The sequence below is a fragment of the Mobula hypostoma genome, chromosome 6 (genome assembly GCF_963921235.1).
Source record: "Mobula hypostoma chromosome 6, sMobHyp1.1, whole genome shotgun sequence".
NCBI lineage: Eukaryota > Metazoa > Chordata > Chondrichthyes > Myliobatiformes > Myliobatidae > Mobula > Mobula hypostoma.
In genome coordinates this window covers 99045640-99070155 of record NC_086102.1, presented here as the reverse complement: position 1 = coordinate 99070155, position 24516 = coordinate 99045640, and the positions used below count along the sequence as shown (strand labels likewise).

Here is a 24516-nt window from a genome sequence, read left to right as displayed (position 1 = left end):
GTCTTTAAATTTCTGGTGGTTGGTGTTGTGGTGCTGCTCCAGATACCCTCTTTTAATCAGTGCTTGTGTTTGGTGGCACAACATACATACCCACTTATCTTTCACCAAGGTTAAAAGAAACTCCTCTTCCCATTCTGGATAGAATTTGTACATTTTTGCCTTCTTTCCTGGAGCCTCCACCATGCTATCAGGATATCACGAGCGATTGCCAATTGCGTCGCCTCTGATCTGGGCCGACATTTATGTGCCGGGCGGCACCTAATTAATTAACTTGTTTATTTCAGCTTTTTTTTTCTTAAAGACGTGCTGTGTGCATTCCGACTATTGCCGCACCACTGCATTCTTCGCGGCCCGGAGGTTGGGGACCACTGCCGTATATTGATGTTTGCGACAATCAGTACTCTTATCCCTAATCTGATTGGTCACTTTGATGCAGCACAGGATATGCTGAAAACGCGGTGCATGGCGGGGGAACCACGTACATGCGCACTGGGCAGAAAGAACGGAACTAAAACCCTGCAACCTGGAAACAATCTCTCTTTACAAACAGCTTTGCAGCGAAAATATTGCTATATTACCATTATCCTAATTAGTATTACTTACTTTTATAATGCTCACATTACAACAGTATTTGTGAATTTATTTTTGATTTTTTTCGGGATCTACTGGGAAAGTCTCAAAGATAGACCGGTTGATCGTGATCGACGGTTTGGCGACCCCTACTCCACACTATCTACAACATCACCAACCTTTGTGTCGTCTGCAAACTTGCCAACCCACCCTTCTACCCCAACATTCAGGTTGTTAATAAAAATCACAAAAAGTAGAGGTCCCTGAACCGATCCTCCTGGGACACCACTAGTCACAACCCTCCAATCCCAATGTACTCTCTTCACCACGACCCTCTGCTTTCTGCAGGCAAGCCAATTCTGAATCCACCTGGCCAAACGTCCTTGGATCCCATGCCTTCTGACTTTCTAAATAAGCCTACCATGTGGAACCTTGTCAAATGCCTTACTAAAATACATATAGATCATATCCACTGCACTACCCTCATCTATATGCCTGGTCACCTCCTCAAAGAACTCTATCAGGCTTGTTAGACATGATCTGCCCTTCACAAAGCCATACTGACTGTCCCTGATCAGACCATGATTCTCTAAATGCCCAGAGATCCTATCTCTAAGAATCTTTTCCAACAGCTTTCCCACCACAGACGTAAGGCTCACTGATCTATAATTACCCGGACTATCCTTACTACCTTTTCTGAACAAGGGGACAACATTCACCTCCCTCTAATCCTCCGGTACCATTCCCATAGACAACGAGGACATAAAGATCCTAGCCAGAGGCTCAGCAATCTCTTTCCTCACCTTGTGGAGCAGGCTGGGGAATATTCCGTTAGGCCCCGGGGACTTATCTGTCCTAATGTATTTTAACAACTCCAACACCTCCTCTCCCTTAATATCAACATGCTCCAGAACATCAACCTCACTCATATTGTCCTCACCGTCATCAAGTTCCCTCTCATTGGTGAATACTGAAGAGAAGTATTCATTGAGGACCTCGCTCACTTCCACAGCCTCCAGGCACATCTTCCTACCTTTATCTCTAATCTGTCCTACCTTCACTCCTGTCATCCTTTTGTTCTTCACATAATTGAAGAATGCCTTGGGGTTTTTCTTTACCCTACTCGCCAAGGCCTTCTCATGCCTTCTTCTTGCTCTTCTCAGCCCCTTCTTAAGCTCCTTTCTTGCTACCCGATATTCCTCAATAGACCCATCTGATCCTTGCTTCCTAAACCTCATGTATGCTGCCTTCTTTCACCTGACCAGATTTTCCACCTCACTTGTCACCCATGGTTCCTTCACCCTACCATTCTTTATCTTCCTCACTGGGACAAATTTATCCCTAACATCCTGCAAGAGATCTCTAAACATCGACCACATGTCCATAGTACATTTCCCTGCAAAAACATCATTTCAATTCACCTCCGCAAGTACTAGCCTTATAGCCTCATAATTTGCCCTTCCTCAATTAAAAATGTTCCTGTCCTCTCTGATTCTATCCTTTTCCATGATAATGCTAAAGGCCAGGGAGCGGTGGTCACTGTCCCCCAGATGCTCACCCACTGAGAGATCTGTGACCTGACCTGGTTCATTACCTAATACTAGATCTAGTTTGGCATTCCTCCTAGTCAGCCTGTCAACATTCCGTGATAGGAATCCGTCCTGGACACACTTAACAAACTCTGCCCCATCCAAACCCTTGGAACTAATCAGGTGCCAATCAATATTAGGGAAGTTAAAGTCACTTTATACTTTATAGTCGCCAAACAATTGATACTAGAACGTACAATCATCACAGCGATATTTGATTCTGCGCTTCCCACTCCCTGGATTACAAATATTAAATATTAACAGCCCAGATCCGGGTCAGGATCCGTTCAGCAGTCTTATCACAGTTGGAAAGAAGCTGTTCCCAAAGCTGTTCACCCATGATAACAACCTTGTTATTTTTGCACCTTTCCAAAATCTGCCTCCCAACCTGTTCCTCGGTATCTCTGCTGCTACCAGGGGGCCTATAGAATACCCCCAATAGAGTAACTGCTCCCTTCCTGTTCCTGACTTCCACCCATATTGACTCAAAAGAGGATCCTGCTACATTACCCACCCTTTCTGTAGCTGTAATAGTATCCCTGATCAGTAATGCCACCCCTCCTCCCCTTTTCCCGCCCTCTCTATCCCTTTTAAAGCACTGAAATCCAGGAACATTGAGAATCCATTCCTGCCCTGGTGCCAGCCAAGTCTCTGTTATGCCCACTACATCAGAATTCCATGCATGTATCCAAGCTCTCAGTTCATCGCCTTTGTTCCTGATGCTTCTTGCATTGAAGTACACGCACTTTAGCCCTTCTACCTTCACACCCTTTATTCTGCTTCTCTTTCCTCAAAGCCTCTCGATATGTTAGATCTGGCTTTACTCCATCACTTCTTTTACTGCTCTATCGCTCTGGGTCCCATCCCCCTTGCAAATTAGTTTAAACTCTCCCGAACCATGCTAGCAAACCTACCTGCAAGGATATTGCTCCCCCTCGAGTTCAGGTACAACCCATCCAATCTGTACAGGTCCCACCTTCCCCAGAAGAGATCCCAATGATCCAAAAATCTAAAACCACGCCCCCTGCACCAACTCCTCAGCCACGCATTCAACTGCCATCTCCTCCAATTCTTACCATCACTATCACGTAGGACTGGCAGCAATCCTGAGAACGCCACCCTTGATCCCTCTTCCTGCCCATGTCATTGGTGCCAACATGTATCACGACTTGTGGTTGCTTTCCCTCTTGTACCAGGATCCTGGACCCTGGCAGCCGGGAGGCAACAAACCATGCGGGTGTCCTTCTCACGTCCACAATATCTCCTGTCTGCTCCTCTGACTATAGAGTCTCCAATGACGACAGCTCTCCTCTTTTCTGTCCCATCCTTCTGCACCACCGGGGCAGACTCAGTGCCGGAAGCCCTGCCACCGTGGCTCACACCTGGTCGGTCGTCCACGCCAATAGTATCCAGGACGGTAAACTTATTATTCAGGGGAGTGGCTACAGGGGTGCTCTGCACTACCTGTCTACTCACCTTCACTTTCTCCCCTCTGACTGTCACCCAACGACCTGCTTTCGGCAGCCTAGGTGTGACTACCTCCCTGTAGCTCTCATCTATGTCTGCCTCATTCTCCCTTATGAGTCAAACAGACAGAATGTTTGTGAAACAAGAGGGAGCAAGAGCAACTGAATGAGATAGCAGTGGTGGTGCCTGCTGAGGGAGGCTTGTTGATGGCTGACCTTAACGGTTCAATAGTTTATAACAAGTTGATAAAATCTGAAGTAGACACGCAGTATTGCAAGAGAATCCGATATTCATAGGAAGCCTATATACCTTACCAGTTCAATCCAGGAGTTAATGCTGATGGTGACTGGATCCAAGGATTCCACATAGTGCCACCAGTGTCTGGGAACAAAAAGGACCTACAAAGAATGCAAGATGATGTCAGCTGAAAGAGATCCACCGAGAGAAAAATACAGATGCATATTTTCATAATTGTTTCACTAATTGTAAACTTGTACTACTGTTTACTAATCGATCAACCAGTCAGTATATCAGCAATTAAGAAATTGCAGAGAGTTGTGGACTCAGTTCAGAACATTACAGGAACCGCCTCCCCTCTATGCACTCCATATATACTTCTCGCTACCTGGGTAAAGTAGCCAAAATAATCAAAGGTCCCACCCACTCTTCTTCCCTCCTCCATTGAGCAGAGCATACAAAAGTCTTAAAGCACATACAACTAGACTCAAGGACAGCTACTATCCTACTGTTAACAAACTCTTGAACGGACCTCATGTGCAATAAGATACTCTTGGCCTCACAATCTACCTCATTATGATCTTGTGGATGGTAGTTTACAAGCACTGCACTTTTTTGGTAGTTCTTATGCTTTATCTTGCAATGTTATTGTTTTACCTTATTCTGTCTCAGCGCACTGTGCAATGATTTGATCTGTATCAACAGCACGCAAGACAAACTTTTCAGTGTATCTTGGTACATGTGACAATAAATAAAACAAAATCAATACCAATCTTAACTGAGACCAAACAAAATGACTTCCACAAGTCGGTACATGCCTGTTTTGATGCCACATCAATGATTTCAATGCCATTTTCCCCATTTAATGTTTGGTCAACTGCCCTCATAGCATCATTCACTATCTGATTGCATTGCTGTAAAGTGGTGGCTATTTAATTAGTAAATAAAAAATAGACGGTTTAAATTTTGTGTTGAATTGATATCCTACATTTTAAGAATTCCCAGCTCAAGTTTTTTTCCCTTCCCTTCTTTATATCTGCTCAGCTGGGATAGTAGAGATGCCAGGGTCCTCTTGTGGGATGTGGGAAGGCAGGGAGATCTCCAGTGTCCTTGATGACTACAACTGCGAGAAGTGTGTCCAGATTCGGCTTCTAAGGAGTTGGAACTGGATGAACTCCAGATCGATCAGGAGGCTGAGGAGGTGATAGACAGGACATATAGAGGGAGGAAATTACACCCAAGGTGCAGGACACAGGAGGCTGAGTGACAGTCAGGAAGGGGAAAGGGGTTAAGGAGCCAGTGCAGAGTGCCCCTGTGGCCATCCCCCACAACCACAGGTACATCACTTTGGATACTATCAGTGGGGCGGTTGGTGGGGGGGAATGTCCTAACAGAGGAAAGTTACAGCACTCAGGTATCTGGCAGTGAATCTGCATCTGTGACTCAGAAGGGAGAAGAGGCATGCTATGGTGATAGGGGATTCGTTAGGGGAGCAAACAGGAGGTTTTGTGGGTAAGTACAAGATTCCCAAATGGCATGTTGCCTTCCGGGTCCCAGGGTCGGGGATATCCAGATTGAGTCCTCAGTATTCTTAAGTGGGAGGGTGAACAGCCAGAAGCTGTGGTCCATGTAGGTACGAATGACATGGATAAGATGATTGATGAGGTCCTGTATAGGGAGTTCAGGGAGTTAGGTGCTAAGCTAAATGGTCGGACCTACAGGCTTTGATCTCAGGATTGCTACCCATGCCACGTGAGGCCAGAACTAGGAAGGTTATACAGTTTAATACATGGCTAAGGAGGGAGGGCATAAGATTTTTTAGATCATTCGGTTCTCTTCCAGAGAAGGTGGGACCTGTACATATCCAATGGTTCGCACTTGAACTGGAGGTGTCTAATACCCTAACGGGAAGGTTTGTTAATACTGCATTGAGGCATATAAACTAGCGTTGCAGGTGGCTGGGAACCAGAGTGCCAGAACAGTTAGTGGACAGGTTATGGATACAGATGTTGGTAAAACTTCAGACAAAGTTAGGAGTCAAAAGGTTGAGCATGGTGCAACCTTTATATGCCTGTGTATTTCAATGCAAGAAGTATCGTAGGACAGGCAGATGGCAGAGCTGAAGATGAGTAGCTGGTTTACAAACAGAGGCTATGTGTAGTGAGGAAAGGCAGTTGATAGGACAGAATTGCAGTCAACAGAATGAGTTGCCATGTAAAAGGCAGACAAAATTGAAAAGGTTGAAAACAAGATTGAAGGTGCTGTATTTGAAAGTGTGTAGTATATGAAATAAGGTAGATGAACAGCACAGTTGCAGATTGGCAGCTATGATGTTGTAGGCTTCACTGAATCATGTCTCGAAGAAGATTATAGCTGGAGCTTAATGTCCAAGGACACACATTGTGACAGGCAAGAAGGCAGAGGGGGCAGCATTGTTGTTGGTAAAAAATGAAATCAAATCATTAGAAAGAGGTGACATAGGGTCAGAAGGTGTTGAATCATTGTGGACAGAGCTAAGGAACTGCAAGGTAAAAAGACCCTGATGGAAGCTGTATACAGATCCCCAAACAGTAGTAAGGATGTGGTCTACAAATTACAATGGGAGATAGAAAATGCATGTAAGTTTGCTCATGACGCAAAGGTTGGGGGTGTTGTGGATAGTCTGGAGGGTTGTTGGAGGTTACAGCGGGGCATCGATAGGATGCAGAACTGGGCTGAGAAGTGGCAGATGGACTTCAACCCAAATAAGTGTGAAGTGGTTCATTTTGGTAGGTCAAATTTGAAGATAGAATATAATATTAATGGTAAGAATCTTGACAGTGTGGAGGATCAGAGAGATCTTGGGGTCTGTGTCCATAGAACACTCAAAGCTGCTGCGCAGGTTGACTGTTGTTAAGAAGGCATATGGTGTGCGGTTCCGGTGACATCATCGTTCAGAATGGCAGCTTAAATCAACAGCTCCTCTGGAAAAACGCATATTTTGCCCCATTATCCATCAAATATAAGATGTTTCGAAGATATCTGAATTGATAAGGGGGGCAAGAATGGGGGAAAAAATGGAGATAAAAAAAGCATCACTACGGAGCCTATAGAAGAGAGAGGTGCAGCGTGCTGCTCTCCTACCCATGAGCGTGGTGGTGAAGCTGACGCGGGGCCTCGTTCAAGCGAAGCAGCAAATATGATAAGGATTCTGGAAGAGATAAGGGAAGTCCAAAAAGATATAAAACAGCAACTCAATGATATAAAGTCAAAGCTCGCCAACGTCAATCAGAAAATAGCTGTGGCAGAGACGCGAATTGAGAAGGTGGAAGATCGTGTGCAAAACGTGGAACAGATACTAAATAAGACAATAAAAAAATATTAAATCAACAGGAAAGTAAATTGCCTGACCAGGAGGGAAGATCATGACAGAAAAATATCAGGATTTATAATGTTCCCGAAGGAGCGGAGGGATTATCCATGATGGACTTTGTAGAAAAGCTGCTGCGGGAAGCACTGAAGATTCCCCAGACTATGGAGATTGAACTTGAGAGGGCGCATCGTTTGCTCATCCTGAGGCTTTCCGGAGACAGAGAAGGTAAACCGCGCTCAATAATAGTTAAATTCCTTCGATTCAAGAGCAAGGCGGAGATTCTACAAAGGGCCTGGGGTAAGAAGAGGTTTTTGTTGGAACGGGAAGTTAATATACTTCGATCATGATTACCACCCCCCCCCCCCCCCCGGAGGTCCTACAGAAATGGAAGAAATATTCCAAAGCAAAATGAATATTAAAGCAAGAAAAGATTAAATTCCAAACCCTGTACCCTGCTAATATGACTATACCAGACGGTGGAAGAAGCGACTACAGACATGAACAACAGAGGACTGTCCATTAGCGTGGTCAAACCAAGGGAAAGTCTGGCTCAGCAGTTATCCCGAACTGCTTGGGAAATAGTAAGAGAATCGAGACAGCAGGGGACGGGAGCAGGATGAGAGAAGGATATTAGGAAGAGACTGTTAGCTCTCCGAGGACAGCCCTCACCTCCTCCAGAAGAGCCATAAGGTTTGGCTAACTTTAAAAGTGCTGATAAACTAAACGGAAGCAAAAATAGACGGTGATATACCTATCTCAATAAATACGTATTATAATGTGGATTTTATATTACTCAATTTTTAAAAATTCATTCACTCATTCCTTTTCCCCCATCTAAATGAGAATATATATATGGGGGGAGTACACAGGGAAATCATTTCTGTGTAATGGACGTAGTTTTTTCACTTACTTTTATAGGTACAACCCAGGGTCATCTAGAGACCCCAGCCTTGGAATCACAACTTCGTTACCTGTTTTAAAATTATTTGCGTTTCTTGGCTCTTATTTGTTCAGGCAGTAGATTGATTAAGTTATATTCTGCAAATTTCAATGATATACTAATAGATAAATACACATGGCTAAGGACAAAGTAAAATTCATTTCTTTTAATGTTAAAGGGGTGTGGAATCCAGTCAAGCGCAGGTTTCCCCCGCCATCCGAAGGGAGGGGGTTCCTATGAAACGGTTCGTAAGCCGAAATGTCGTAAAGCGAAGAAGCAATTACCATTTATTTATATGGGAAAATTTTGTGAGAGTTCGCAGACCCAAAAGTAACCTACCAAATCATGCCAAATAACACATAAAACCTAAAATAACAGTAACATATAGTAAAAGCAGGAATGATATGATAAATACACAGCCTATATGAAGTAGAAATACTTCTCTACAACGATTGCCTGCATAGATCTCCGTAGCGAAAATCTCACGCAAGCGCTGTTGGCATAAACGCACTCTCCAGTAACCTTTAAACTATGAAGCTGCCAAATCTACCAAATAACACGTAAAAATACACAGCCTATATAAAGTAGAAATAATGTATGTACAGTGTAGTATCACTTACGGGAATTGGGAAGACATCGAGCACACTAATGATGGTTATGTTAGACTGAGTCGTCGCAGGCTGGGGTGGTGCAGTGGCCCCCACCCTCCGGGCCGCCGACCCAATACATTGCCGCGAAGCACGCAGGGGTAGCTGGGAGGCACCCAGCACATCTTTAAGAAAAAAGTCGAAATAAACATGCTAATTAGTTAGGTGCTGCCCGGCACGTAAATGTCGGCGCAGATCAGAGGCGATTGCTGATTGCATCGGCACTGATCTGGGCCGACAACTACGACATGCTATTTAATTAGCATGTTCATTTCGGCTTTTTTCTTAAAGATGTGCTGTGTGCCTCCTGGTTACTACTGCATTCTCTGCGAATCGGTACAGTATCTGTCCGGGGCCTGGGGGTTGGGGTAGTGGGACACGGGGGTGTCATCTCATCGTCGATCAGGGCAGGCAGCTCATCTTCTCCTATGACTGCCTGCCTCGATGTCGAAGGTCGAGGTTCGTCGTCTGCTGTGGCTGATGTTGAAAGCTTGCTTGACTGCTGAGCCTCGAGCATTTTTCTATCACACAATTCTTTGTAAGGACTCAAAATATCCTGCAAATATCCCCTAAACCTACGTACTCTTTCAAAATTAAAGTCATACTTTATCATTGCAGCGAAAATCTCACGCAGTTGCTTCACTTTCTGCATTCGGTTGCATTCGGTTTCGATTGTTATCCATTCCTAGAACATAGAACATAGAATAGTACAGCACAGTACAGGCCCTTCGGCCCACAATGTTGTGCCGACCCTCAAACCCTGCCTCCCATATAAGCCCCCACCACTAGTGTATCTGCCTCCACCACTGACTCAGGCAGTGCATTCCACGCACCAACCACTCTCTGAGTGAAAAACCTTCCTCTAATATTCCCCTTGAACTTCCCACCCCTTACTTTAAAGACATGTCCTCTTGTATTGAGCAGTGGTGCCCTGGGGAAGAGGTGCTGGCTATCCACTCCATCGGTTCCTCTTATTATCTTGTACACCTCTATCATGTCTCCTCTCATTCTCCTTCTCGCCAAAGAGTAAAGCCCTAGCTCCCTTAATCTCTGATCAATTGTATCAGCTCTTCACCTATCAGTTCTTGGTCATGGGATGCCAAAACCTCTTCAACATCATCTTCTTCAGCTTCCACAAGCCAAACTCACTTTGTCCTTGCTTCGTTCACCACGATCGAAACGCTTAATTATGTCTAGTTTTACGCTAAGTGTAACACCCTTACAAGCTCTTCCAGGCTTTTCCAACACCTTAAAACTCATCTTGCAAACAGCTGCTCAATGCAACATGTTTAAGCAAAGCCGTTCCGAATCCGGGGGAGAGCGGCTGCTCGGGGTGCGCACTGCCTTTTATCGTGCGCTGACTTTTTTTGCACGCTGCCTTTCTTTGTAACAGTGAAAACACAACACTTTCTGAAAGCGAAAACAGGGTAGGCCTTTCATAACAGTGAGGTTTCGTAAAGCGAACGTTCGAAAAGCGGGGGACACCTGTAAAATTCTATCAAAAATGAAAAAAGAACAAGCCCATATAGTGGATATTTACAGGAAACTCACTTAAGTGATAATGAGCATGGAAAATTAAAGAGAATGGGCTTCACTAATTTATTTTTCTCCTCATATAAATCAGGACATAGAAGAGGGGTTGCTATTCTCATCTCAAGTAAGCTAAATTTTGAAAAAGTATTCAAAATGGGAGAGAAGGAGGGAAGATATATTCTGGTAAGGGGGAATATAGATGGAAATCCAGTTACTTTATTGAATATATACGCACCCCCAGGAAGTGATATTAGTTTCTTCCAGAAAATTACTAATATTATGGTAAAGGAAACAGAAGGTCTCTTGATATGTGGGGGGGACATAAATTTACGATTACAACCAAAGTTAAACTCTTCCAATAGAAAAACTTATGAAACAAAGTCCTTACATATGAAAGTTAATACTCTTTTTTGAGGATGTTGATCTAATTGATATATGGAGGGACCTTTTCCCCGACAGAATGGATTACACTTATTATTCTGCCCCCCCATTCCGTATATATAAGAATAGACTATTTCATTGCGAGGGCTACTGAGGTGACTTTAAACTAGAATGGTTGGGGGGAGGGAATCAAATTAAAGAGATTAGGAGAGAGGAGGTTAGTTCACAAATAGAGGAAGCAGGTAGACAGTGTGTGAGGGAGGATAGGCAGGGGACAGAGATCAGGAGCTCTCAGACCAAAGACGTAGGGGACAAGGAAGAAAAAGATAACAAAGTTGTTTGCTCCATTAAGGATAAACAGAGAGTAGGAGGTGGAGAGTTTCTTAAATGCATCTACTTTAATGCTAGGAGCATTGTAAGAAAGGTGGATGAGCTTGGATTGATACCTGAAAATATGATGTTGTAGCTATTAGTGAAACGTGGCTGCAGGACGGGTGTGATTTGCAACTAAATATTCCAGGATTTCGTTGCTTCAGGTGTGAAAGAATAGGAGGGGCAAGAGGGGGAGGTGTTGCATTGCTCATCAGAGGAAATATAACAGCGGTGCTCTGGCAGGATAGATTTAGTGGACTCGTCTAGGGAGGCTATTTGGGTGGAATTCAGGAATAGGAAAGGTATTGTGACGCTTACAGGGGTGTATTATAGACCACCTAATGGGGACCGAGAACTGGAGGAGCAAATTTGGAAGCAGATAGCAGATATTTGTAGTAAGCACAAGGTTGTGATTGTGGGAGATTTTAATTTTCCACACATAGACTGGGAAGCCCATTCTGTAACAGGGCTGGATGGTTTGGAGTTTGTCAAATGTGTGCAAGATAATTTTTTGGAGCAATATATAGAGGTACCAACTAGAGAAGGGGCAGTGTTGGATCTCCTGTTAGTGAATGAGATAGGGCAGGTGACGGAGGTATGTGTTGGGGAGCACTTCGGGTCTAGTGATCACAATGCCATTAGTTTCAATATAATTATGGAGAAGGATAGGACTGGACCCAGGGTTGAGATTTTTGATTGGAGAAAGGCTAACTTTGAGGAGATGCGAAAGGATTTAGAAGGAGTGGATTGGGACAATTTCTTTTATGGGAAGGATGTAATAGAGAAATGGAGGTCATTTAAAGGTGAAATTTTGAGGGTGCAGGATCTTTATGTTCCTGTTAGGTTGAAAGGAAAGGTTAAAAGTTTGAGAGAGCCATGGTTTTCAAGGGATATTGGAAACTTGCTTCAGAAAAAGAGAGGGATCTTCAATAAATATAGGCAGCTTGGAGTTAATGAGGTGCTCGAGGAATATAAAGAATGTAAAAAGAATCTTAAGAAAGAAATTAGAAAAGCTAAAAGAAGATACGACGCTGCTTTGGCAAGAAAGGTGAAAATAAATCCGAAGGGTTTCTACAGTTATGTTAATAGCAAAAGGATAGTGAGGGATAAAATTGGTCCCTTAGAGAATTAGAGTGGACGGCTATGTGCGGAGCCAAAAGAGATGGGGGAGATTTTGAACAATTTCTTTTCTTCGTTATTCACTAAGGAGAAGGATATTGAATTGTGTAAGGTAAAGGAAACAGGAAGGGTAATTATAGAAAGAATGACGATTAAAGAAGAGGAAGTACAGGCGCTTTTAAGGAATATAAAAGTGGATAAGTCTCCGGGTCTGGACAGAAACATTTCAAATGTCATTAGAAACGGGGATGGTGCTGGAGGATTGGCGTATTGCTCATGTGGTTCCATTGTTTAAAAAGGGTTCTAAGAGTAAACCTAGCAATTATCGGCCTGGGAGTTTGACGTCAGTGGTGGGTAAATTGATGGAAAGTATTCTTAGAGATGGTATATATAATTATCTGGATAGACAGGGACTAATTAGGAACAGTCAACATGGATTTGTGCGTGGAAGGTCATGTTTGACAAATCTTATTGAATTTCTTGATGAGGTAACTAAGAAAGTTGATGAGGGTAAAGTGGTGGATGTTGTCTATATGGACTTCAGTAAGGCCTTTGACAAGGTTCCACACGGAAGGTTAGTTAGGAAGGTTCAATCGTTAGGCATTAATATCGAAGTAGTAAAATGGATTCAGCAGTGGCTGGATGGGAGACACCAGAGAGTAGTGGTGGATAACTGTGTGTCAGATTGGAGGACAGTGTCTAGTGGTGTGCCACAGGGATCTGTACTAGGTCCGATAATGTTTGTCATATATATTAATGATCTGGATGATGGTGGTAAATTGGATTAGTAAGTATGCAGATGATGCTAAGATAGGTGACGTTGTGGATAATGAAGTAGGTTTTCAAAGCTTGCAGAGAGATTTAGGCCAGTTAGAAGAGTGGGCTGAAAGATGGCAGATGGAGTTTAATGCTGAAAAATGTGAGGTACTACAGGACTAATCAAAATAGGACATACATGGTAAATGGTAGGGCATTGAAGAATGCTGTAGAACAGAGGGATCTAGGAATAATGGTGCATAGTTCCCTGAAGGTGGAATCTCATGTGGATAGGGTGGTGAAGAAAGCTTTTGGTATGCTGGCCTTTATTAATCAGAGCATTGAGTATAGGAGTTGGAATGTAATGTTGAAATTGTATAAGGCATTGGTACGGCCAAATTTGGAGTATTGTGTACAGTTCTGGTCACCGAATTATAGGAAAGATGTCAATAAAATTGAGAGAGTACAGAGGAGATTTACTAAAATGTTACCTGGGTTTCATCTCCTAAGTTACATAAAGGTGAAACAAGTTAGGTCTTTATTCTTTGGCGTGTAGAAGATTGAGGGGGGACTCGATAGAGGTGTTTAAAATTATGAGGAGGATTGATAGAGTTGATGTGGATAGGCTTTCTCAATTGAGAATGGGGGAGATTCAAACAAGAGGACATGAGTTGAGAGTTAACATAGAACATAGAATAGTAGAGCACATTACAGGCCCTTCGGCCCACAATGTTGTGCCGACCCTCAAACCCTGCCTTCCATATAACCCCCCCCCACTTTAAATTCCTCTGTATACCTGTCTAGTTGTCTCTTAAATTTCACTAGTGTATCTGCCTCCACCACTGACTCAGGCAGTGCATTCCACACACCAACCACTCTCTGAGTAAAAAACCTTCCTCTAATATCCCCCTTGAACTTCCCACCCCTTACCTTAAAGCCATGTCCTCTTGTATTGAGCAGTGGTGCCTTGGGGAAGAGGCACTGGCTATCCACTCTATCTATTCCTCTTTTATACCTCTATCATGTCTCCTCTCATCCTCCTTCTCTCCAAAGAGTAAAGCCCTAGCTTCCTTAATCTCTGATCATTTACTCTCTAAACCAGGCAGCATCCTGGTAAATCTCCTCTGTATCCTTTCCAATGCTTCCACATCCTTCCTATAGTGAGGCGACCAGAACTGGACACAGTACTCCAAGTGTGGCCTAACCAGAGTTTTATAGAGCTCCATCATTACATCGCGACTTTTAAACTCTGTCCCTCGACTTATGAAAGCTAACACCCCATAAGCTTTCTTAACCACCCTATCTACCTGTGAAGCAACTTTCAGGGATCTGTGGACGTGTACTCCCAGATCCCTCTACTCCTCCACACTACCAAGTATCCTGCCATTTACTTTGTACTCTGCCTTGGAGTTTGTCCTTCCAAAGTGTACCACCTCACACTTCTCCGGGTTGAAGGGCAAAAGTTCAGGGGTAACATGAGGGGGAACTTCTTTACTCAGAGAGTGGTAGCTGTGTGGAACTAGCTTCCAGCAGAAGTGGATGAGGCAGGTATAATGTTGTCATTTAAAGTTAAATTGGATAGATATATGGACAGGAAAGGAATGGAGGGTTATGGGCTGAATGCAGGTCGGTGGGACTAGGTGAGCCTAAGATTTCCGCACGGATTAATAGGGCAGAGATGGCCTGTTTCCGTGCTGTAATTGTTATATGGTTATATAACATTTGGAAAAGATAGAGACAAAATAATCACCTGTTTAATTGGAACAATACATGTAAGTGACCATGCACCTATATATTTATCTGTTGATTTTGACCTCCAACCAAAGAATACTATTTGGAAACTAAATTCAAGTCTACTCAATGATACCTATTTTAAGGAACAAATTTAAAAAGAAATTGGTCTTTACTTAGAATTCAATGATAATGGAGAGGTTTCACCTCCCATTCTATGGGATACTCTGAAGGCTGTCTTAAAAGGGAAAATTATAGCGATATCTTCATATAAGAAAATATAAGAAATAAAACATCAGAGGAATTACAATATAAGCTGAAGGATCTAGAAAAAACTCAAATTGAGTTTGGCACAGGATACACTGGAGGAAATTAAAAAAATTAGGAATGAAATTAATAGTTTACGCAAGAAATTAGAAAAAAATTAATGTTTCTGAAACAGCGACACTATGAAAGTGGATCTAAATCTATGAAAATACTGTTGTGGAAATTGAAAAAATAGATAGCAGAACATACAATTCATAGAATTAGGGATCCAAGAACAAAAGTGATTAAAAAATAAGCTAAGTGGTATTCAAGAAGCTTTTGAAATGTTTTACGAAACTCTATATTCCAAAGTTCCAGGGGGAAGCATAACCCAAATTGACACCTTCCTGAATTCTTTAGAGTTACCCACTTTAAGCAAAGAACAAAATAAAACTATGACTGCTGACATAACTGAAGCTGAACTAAAAACTGCAATTAGTTGGCTTAAATGAAGCAAGTCACCAGGATCAGATGGATATACGGCAGAGTGGTATAAAGAGTTTAGAAGTGAGTTAATCCTGTTTTACTTCCCACACTGAACTGGGCCCTAACAAAGGCGCAAATGCCACCCAGCTTGAAGTAGGCGAATATCTCAGCTATACCGAAAGAAGGCAAAATGGAATGTGGGTCATTTAGACCAATATCTGTTCTTAATGTGGATTATAGAATATTTAGCTCCATTCTGGCCAAACGATTAGAAGATTTTCTACCCACACTGATACATAATGATCAGACAGGTTTTATACAACAACGCCAAACACAAGACAATATACGAAGGACACTTCACATTGTGGATCATGTAAAAAAATGAAATTAAAACAATAGTGATAAGCGTGGACGCTGAAAAGGCATTTGATTCGGTTAATTGGAATTTTCTTTACAGAGTTTTACATAGATTTGGTCTACATGACACAATTTTTAAAACTATACAGGCATTATATGACAATCCTACTGCCAGGATTAAAATCAATGGATATTTATCTAATAGTTTTACCCTAGAAAGGGGCATGAGACAGGGTTGTGCATGGGCACCGCTACTCTTCGCATTATATCTGGAATCATTAGCTCAACACATCAGACAAAATGAAGATATCAGGGGAATTACTATTAAAGGAACAGAGCATAAATTGGCCTGTTACACAGATGACATTTTGATCTATCTAGGGCAACATACTGTTTACCTAAATTGATGCAATCTTTTGAACAATATGGCCAATTACCAAGATACAAGATCAACATAAATAAAACCCAACTACTTTCATATAACTACAGTCCACCAAGAGAAATTGAAAGTAGATATCCTTGGGCATGGCAAACAGAGTCCATCAAATATCTGGGCATCACTATGCCAAAAGATTTGGCAAGATTATCAGAATGCAATTATCAGCCTATATATACATAAAAAAAGGAAGATATAACAAGATGGATCCTAATTCCTTTTCTTGGTCTCAGTTCAAGGATTGAATCTATTAAAATGAATATACTGCCCAGACTACTATATCTCTTTCAGACCCTACCAATAGAGATTAACCAAAATCAATTCAATGAATGAAACAAGATGCTATCACGATATATATGCAAAGGTAAAAGGCCTAAGGTTCATCTCAAAACTTTGCAATTAGCCAAGGAAAAGGGGGGATGGGGCCTACCTTCTCTTACAGATTATTATTTTTCAGCACAGTTGAAAGCCGTGATATGCTGGTGCAATCCATCATATGACGCCCAATGGAAAAACATTGAAGAGAGGATACTTTCCATCCCCATACAAGCAATTTTGGCTGATAATAACCTACAAAGTTACATAAATAATATTGACAACCCGTGGGTGAAATGGACTCTTAAAATATGGAAAACTTTTATAAAAGAATATAAACTAGAGAGACATTGCAATTCTTAAATGGTGTGCATATGACTCAGATTTTATGCCGAATAAACTGGATGCTAGATTTAAGGGCTGGACAGCTAAAGGAATAACAGTTATTTGCAATATAATGAAAGAAGGAACACTGTTCAGTCTTGAAATGCTCAAAGAGAAATACTTATTCAAAAAACAAGACTCTTACTGGTATTTACAGATGCGACAGTATGTTAATAGGACGGTTAAAAATGTAACCAAGGCAAGTACATATTTGATAGAGCTATTCAGAAAAGCAGATAATTCAGGCAACGGTAGTAAAATCAATCCAAGCGTGTATAAGGGTTTGTCAAATCTTAAAACACATTCGACTTCATACATTAAAACAAAATGGGAGAAGGAAGGAGGCGTAATAATATCTGAGGAAGACTGGACAATAATATGGAGGTATCAATGGAAGTGTACCAGTTCACAGAAATGGAGGGAGTTCGGGTGGAAAAATTTGATAAGATATTTTATTGCACCCTCTCTGAAATCCCATTATGATAGTAACCACCCCCCGTTTGCTGGAGAAATAGTGGAAATCAAAATGCAAACTATTATCATATTTTCTGGGAATGCCCCATTATCAAAGACTATCGGAGTGGAATACATAATGACCGACAAGACATCTTTAACTGTGAAATACCCTTACAGAGTAAGACCATATATTTGGGTTTATACCTCAAGAATGGTTGAAAAGAGATAAATATTTAATGAATGTACTGCTGGTGATTGGTAAAAAGACCCTTACAAGAAAATGGTTATCACAGGAGAGCCCAACTTTAAATGTATGGATGGAAATTACAATGGACATTTACAAAATGGAGAAGATAACAGCATCTGTTAATCATAAGTTGGAACAATTTTATTAATACTGGAAAAAATGGTTTAACTACACCTGATATTATTCTCACAAGTCAATGAATATGTTGTAAAAAAAAGATCACTCCCTACTCTACATAGGTTTCTTCTTTCGATTGTTCTTTCTTTCCTCTCCTTTCTATAAGTGTATACCTCAGATAAGTATTACGTGGATATTTGTGACAAATATGATTATATGATATATATGTAGTGTCTGAAATACATATTGTGGAAATAATGTATTTAGCGATTACATTAGGAGGCATTAGCGATGATCTTTCAAAAGTCAATAGATTCTGGCATGGTTCCGGAGGACTATAAGATTGCAAATGTCACTCCGCTATTTAAGAAGGGGGCAAGGAAGCAAAAAGGAAACTATAGGAAAAAAGCAACCTGTTAGCTTGACATCGGTGGTTGGGAAGTTGTTGGAGTCGATTGTCAAGGATGAGGTTACGGAGTACCTGGATATAACAAGATAGGCAGAACCCAGCATGGTTTCCTTAAAGGAAAATCCTGCTTGACAAATCTATTACAATTTTTTGAGGCAATTACAAGTAGGCTAGACAAGGGAGACTCAGTGGATGTTGTATATTTGGATTTTCAGAAGGCCTTTGACAAGGTGCCACACATGAGGCTACTTAACAAGATAAGAGCCCATGGAATTACAGGAAAGTTACATATGTGGATAGAGCGTTGGCTGATTGGCAGGAAACAGAGAGTGGGAATAAAGGGATCCTATTCTGGTTGCCTGCCGGTTACAAGTGGTGTTCACAGGGGTCTGTGTTGGGGCCGTTTCTTTTTACGTTATACATCAACGATTTGGATTATGGAATAGATGGCTTTGTGGCTAAGTTTGCTGATGATACAAAGATAGGTGGAGGAGACGGTAGTGCTGAGGAAACAGAGAGTCTGCAGAGAGACTTGGATAGATTGGAAGAATGGGCAAAGAAGTGACGAATGAAATACACTGTTGGAAAGCATATGGTTATGCACTTTGGCAGAAGAAATAAAGGGGCAGACTATTCTTTAAATGGGGAGAGAATTCAAAGTTCTGAGATGCAAAGGGACTTGGGAGTCCTCGTACAGGATACCCTTAAGGTTAACCTCCAGGTTGAGTCGGTGGTGAAGACGGCGAATGCAATGTTGGCATTCATTTCTAGAGGAATAGAGTATAGGAGCAGGGATGTGATGTTGAGGCTCTATAAGGCACTTGGAGTACTGTGGGCAGTTTTGGTCTCCTTATTTAAGAAAGGATGTGCTGACGTTGGATAGGGTACAGAGAAGATTCACTAGAATGATTCCGGGAATGAGAGGGTTAACATATGAGGAATGTTTGTCCGCTCTTGCACTGTATTCCTTGGAGTTTAGAAGAATGAGGGGGGACCTCATAGAAACATTTCACATGTTGAAAAGCATGGACAGAGTGGATGTGGCAAAGTTGTTTCCCATGATGGGGGAGTCTAGTACGAGAGGGCATGACTTAAGGATTGAAGGGCGCCCATTCAGAACAGAGATGCGAAGAAATTTTTTTAGCCGGAGGGTGGTGAATCTATGGAATTTGTTGCCATGGGCGGCAGTGAAGGCCAAGTCATTGGGTGTATTTAAGGCAGAGATTGATAGGTATCTGAGTAGCTAGGGCATTAAAGGTTATGGTGAGAAGGCAGGAGAGTGGGACTAAATGGGAGAATGGATCAGCTCATGATAAAATGGCAGAGCAGACTCGATGGGCCGAATGGCTGACTTCTGCTCCTTTGTCTTATGGTCTTATGTATCACCTTCTCTTCGTTCCTAAGGAGCTGCAGCCCCTAGTGTACTTCATGCAGACATAGTTAACAGGGAGACTGGTGGTCTCCTGAAGTTCTCACACAAGGAACAGAACACTAATGTGGATCCATTCTCAGTGATTAGCTATGTACAAACAGAAAAAAAATTACTGGTAGCTTACTTCCAGCCTGTGTCTGTTCTCACTCAAACCAGTTAACGCTGTCTACTTCCACAATGGTTGCTTCAACATAGGAGCAGAATTAGGCCATTTAGCTCATCGACAAGCTAGTAAACCAGGCAGGCCAAAGGGCCTGTTTCTGTGTTGTAGTGCTCCATGACCAAGAAGACAGTGGGTTGGATGAAGCTTGGAGAAGGATGCATCAAAAGCCAGAACTTCAAAAGTAGAAAACACATTCTGCAGTTGGAATTAATGCTGTGTATGGTACAAGGATTTAAGACCTTCTGGTCTTAAATCATTTTAAAAAGTCTCGGGATAAACACTTGAATTCCCATGACATAAAATTCTATGGACCAAGAGCTGGTAAATGAGATCAGTATGAATGGATAATGATGGGTGGCATGGCAAGCACCAGTTTCTGTTCTAAAAGACTATTCTGCCATTCATTCTCTGGACTATGAATTTTAATCAACAGCTTCTGACTCAAAGGTGAGAGAGCAACTGAACCACAGCTGGTCAGCTATCCAGAGAGTGACTACAATTGTAATGGAAATACTCAGTTGGTATGTTTTGTTCAGCAAGACTCATTTCAATGGCTAAGACTGCAGATATTGTTTTCCGGGCACAACTCTGAGTTCGTACTGTAAATGAGCTGATTACTGCTTTAACAGATATAATTACTTAGAAGCTAATGAAATATAGATAGTGAGAGTGTTGTCACAAATATGAACTAAGTGTGGCATTACTCTTCAAGTTGTTTTTTTCAGACCATTTGAGCAATGAGCTTTGACAGCTGCAATCTATATAGGATGCGTGAAACACTAAGCCATAGATCGGTTAGGGATGCAGAGGTGGAGGTGGGGTTGCGGTGGGGGGTGGGGTGGGGGTAAGATAAGAATGTGAATGACAGAGCAAAAACAATTTAAATGAAAAGCCAATTGCAAAATACCAGTCATAGCAGTTACGTAATTCACCCACAGATCAGTGAAATGCTTCTAAGAGTTTTTAAAAAATGAGCTAAATATTTTGGTGTGTAAGAAATATTAAAATATTTGATATGTTGAATACCTCCTAGGCTTCTTGATGACCAGGACTTGAGAAAAAGGGAAAGGTTGAATAGGTTAGGACTTTATTCACTGGGGCATGGGAGAAAAAGGGGAGATTTGATAAAGATATACAATATTATGAGAAGTACAGATAGGGTAAATGCAAGCAGACTCCACTGAGGCTGGGTGAGCCTAGAACTAGAGGTTATAGGTTAAGGGTGAAGGGTGAAATGTTTAAGGGGAACCTGAGGGGATACTTCTTCACTCAGAGGGTGCTGAGCGTGTGGAATGAGCTGCCAGCAGAAGTGGTGGATATGGGTTTGATAGCAATATTTAAAGTTTTGGTAGGTTAATGGATGGGAGGGTTATGGAATGCTATGGTCCAGATGCGGGTCGAAGGGACTAGACAGAATAACTGTTTGGCATGGACTAGATAAGCTAAAGGGCATATGTCTATGCTGTAGTGCCCTATGATACTATGACTACTTATTCTTTAGCCTTTATGTCTTGGCACTGTGGTGCTACTGCCAAAAAAAATGACTGATGCTGCCTGACTCGCTGAATTTTGTGTCATATAGTCTAAACTACATGTGGCCTAACTAGCCATCCTTAAAAATAAAGTTGTGAAGAAGATGTGGTATTGGCCTGCATGACTGTACACTCTGTACCATGCTCTATGAAACCCATAATAAAGGAGTTTGCCAGGTTATGAGTGACTTGACTTATGGAAATCAGACGTTAAGTAAATTCTTTCGTACATTTTAAAGCATTTCTCGAGCTAGTCATAGAAAACCACAGCATAGAGAAAGGCCATTTGGCCCATCTAGTCCATGCCAAACCATTTAAACTGCCCACTCCCATCGACCTGCACCAGGACCTTAGCCATCCATACCCTTACCAACTATGTATCCATCCAAACTTCTCTTAAACATTGAAATCGACCTTGCATATAAAACTTGCACTGGCAACTCATTCCACACTCTCACAACCTTCTGAGTGAAGAAGTCTCGCCTCATGTTCCCCTTAAACTTTTCTCCTTTCACCCTTATCACTTGACCCCTAGTTCTAGTCCCACCCAACCTCAGTGGAAAAGCCTGCTTGGATTTAGCCTACCTATACCCCTCATAATCTGGTATACTTCTATCAAATCTCTCAAGCTTCTATGTTCCAAGGAATAAAGTCCAAACCTATTCAATCTTTCCATATAACTCAAGTCCTCCAGATTTGGGAGCATCCTTGTAAATTTTCTCTGCACCTTATTTACATCTTTCCTGAAGGTGATCAAAACTGCACACAGAACTCCGAATTAAGCCCCACCAATGCTGTATACAACTTCAAATTAACATCCCATCTCCTATACTCAATACTTTTGATTTATGAAGGCCAATGTGCCAGAAGCATTCTTTATGACCCTATCAACTCATCACCCCACTTTCAATGAATTATGGACCTGTATTCCCAGATCTCTTTGTTCTATCACACTCTTCAGTGCCCTACCATTCAATGTGTAAGATCTACTGAAGTGCAACAACTTAGAATAGAATAGAATAGAATAGAATATCTTTATTGTCATTGTTGTGGAGCAATGAAACACGGTTTAGCAGCTCGACATTTTGCAGCATGACAAAGAATATACACATAAAATAAACTCTAAAACCTCAGGAGTGCCGTCCAAAATTAATAATATATGGATGGGGTGTAGGACTATTGCACACCTGCCATTCCTGGAAGTGTGATGCATTTAGCTGCCGCCGTCTTAGGAGGGGGGCAGGAGAAGGGAAGGAGGTGTTATACATTTCACTGCTTGTGGGTAGAAGCTGTTAAGGAGTCTCTTTGTTTTTGTCCTTAATGCTCTGTATCTCTTCCCGGAAGGTAGAGGGGAAAACAGGTGATGCCCAGGATGAGTGGGATCCTTTGAAATACAAGAAGCCTTCTTTTGAAGTCTGCCAGTATAAATGTCTCTAAGGGAGGGTAATATTGTGCCAATAACCCGCTCTGCTACCCTCACCACCCGCTGCAAGTCCTTCCTGTTCTGTTCTGTGCAGCTGGCAAACCACACTGCACAGCAATACGTCAGGAGGCTCTCTATAGTTGTCCGATAGAAGTTGATCAGCAGGTGATGAGGGACGAGAGCGTGCTTTAGCTTCCTTAGGAAGTAGAGCCTCTGTTGGGCCTTCCCCACCAGATAAGAGATATGGGTAGTCCAGGTGAGGTCAGCCGAGACGTGGACGCCAAGGAACTTGAAACTCTCTACTCTCTCCACCTCTTTCCCGTATATGTGCAGAGCAGAGTGCTCGACGCACTTTGATTTCCTGAAGTCTACTATCAGCTCCTTGGTTTTTGTGATGCTCAAGTCCAGGTTATTATGACAACACCATACTGTCAAATGTTGTACCTCCTCCCTGTAGGCTGGCTCATCACAGTCTGATATGATACCTATTAGGGTGGTATCGTCATCAAATTTGACAATGGTGTTGGTGGAGTGAATGGTAGAGCAGTCATGGGTGAAAAGAGAATAGAGGATGGGGCTGAGAACACACTCCTGTGGTGTACCGGTGTTCAGGATGAGAGTAGATGATGTGTGTTCTCCCATCCTGACACTTTGGGGTGTGTTACTCAGAAAATCCAGTATCCATGAGCACAGTGAACTGCCAAGGCCCAGGTTGCTCAATTTCTGCACCAGTTTGTAGGGGATGACTGTATTAAAAGCTGAGCTGTAGTCCACAAACAGCATTCTTACATAGGTGTTATCCTGCTCCAGGTTTGTAAGGGCTGTGTGGAGAGCTGTGATGACTGCATCCTCTGTCGATCTGTTTGCACGATACGCAAACTGGTATTTATCAAGGTCAGCAGGTATGGCAGACTTAATATAAGACAGTATGACAGTATAAACTTACACTTACCTTCATTAAATTCCACCTGCCATTTCCCCCCCGTTCAGATCCTGCTGCAAGACATGATAGTCTTCCTTGGTATCAACTACACCCCCAAACTTGGTGTCATCCACAAATTTGCTGATCCAGTTAACCACATTATCGTCCAAATCATTGATATAGATGACAAACAACAATGGACCCAGCACTGATCCCTGTGGCACTCAACTTGTCACAGGCCTCCAGTCAGACAGGCAGCCATCTACTACTATTCTCTGGCTTCTGACAAAGCCAGTGTCTAATCTCTGCTACTGTGTGGTAACCAGAATCTCTGGAGCTGAAGGCCCCGAAATCCTCGGCTTTGCGTGTTTCAGCAGCCGGGGAGAGGTCGAAGGCACTCGGCAGAGGATGGCGCTCGGGAGGCTGTATCGAAGAGTCTGCTCGGAAGCTCGGAGTTTTCGGACGGATGAACTCAGGGTCGGCTGGGGTCAGCTGCTTCCAAGGTATCGGCAAGTTGATGGTACCTGGAGGTTTAAGGCAGGGAGTTTCTCCCTTCTGCTGCCTGCTATCGGGGACTTGGAAGTCGATCGGCTCGAGACTTTGAGACTTTTTTTTACTGTGCCCATGGTCTGTTCTTTATCAAATTATAGTATTGCTTTGCACTGATGTAACTATATGTTAAAATTATGTGGTTCTGTCAGTGTTAGTCTTTGGTCTGTCTTGTTTTCTGTGATATCACTCTGGCGAAACATTGTATCATTTCTTAATACATGTATGCATTTCTAAATGACAATAAAAGAGGACTGAGCGTTCTCATAATCTAATCTAATCCAATTTACGACCTCATCTTGAATGCTAAACAGCTGAACCTTCTTGACCAAACTCCCTTGCAGGACC

At 42.3% G+C, this 24516-nt stretch overlaps 1 protein-coding gene across 5 annotated transcripts in view; it reads right to left on the bottom strand.

The window, feature by feature from the left end:
- The window catches only part of hspbap1 (hspb associated protein 1), a 314662-nt gene that overhangs the window by 38151 nt on the left and 251995 nt on the right, over positions 1–24516 (bottom strand). For all 5 annotated transcript variants that reach the window (XM_063051316.1, XM_063051317.1, XM_063051319.1 and 2 more), the window contains one exon: positions 3941–4024. In XM_063051316.1, the coding sequence (XP_062907386.1) occupies positions 3941–4024 (84 nt within the window). The remainder of the gene's footprint in view (positions 1–3940; positions 4025–24516) is intronic.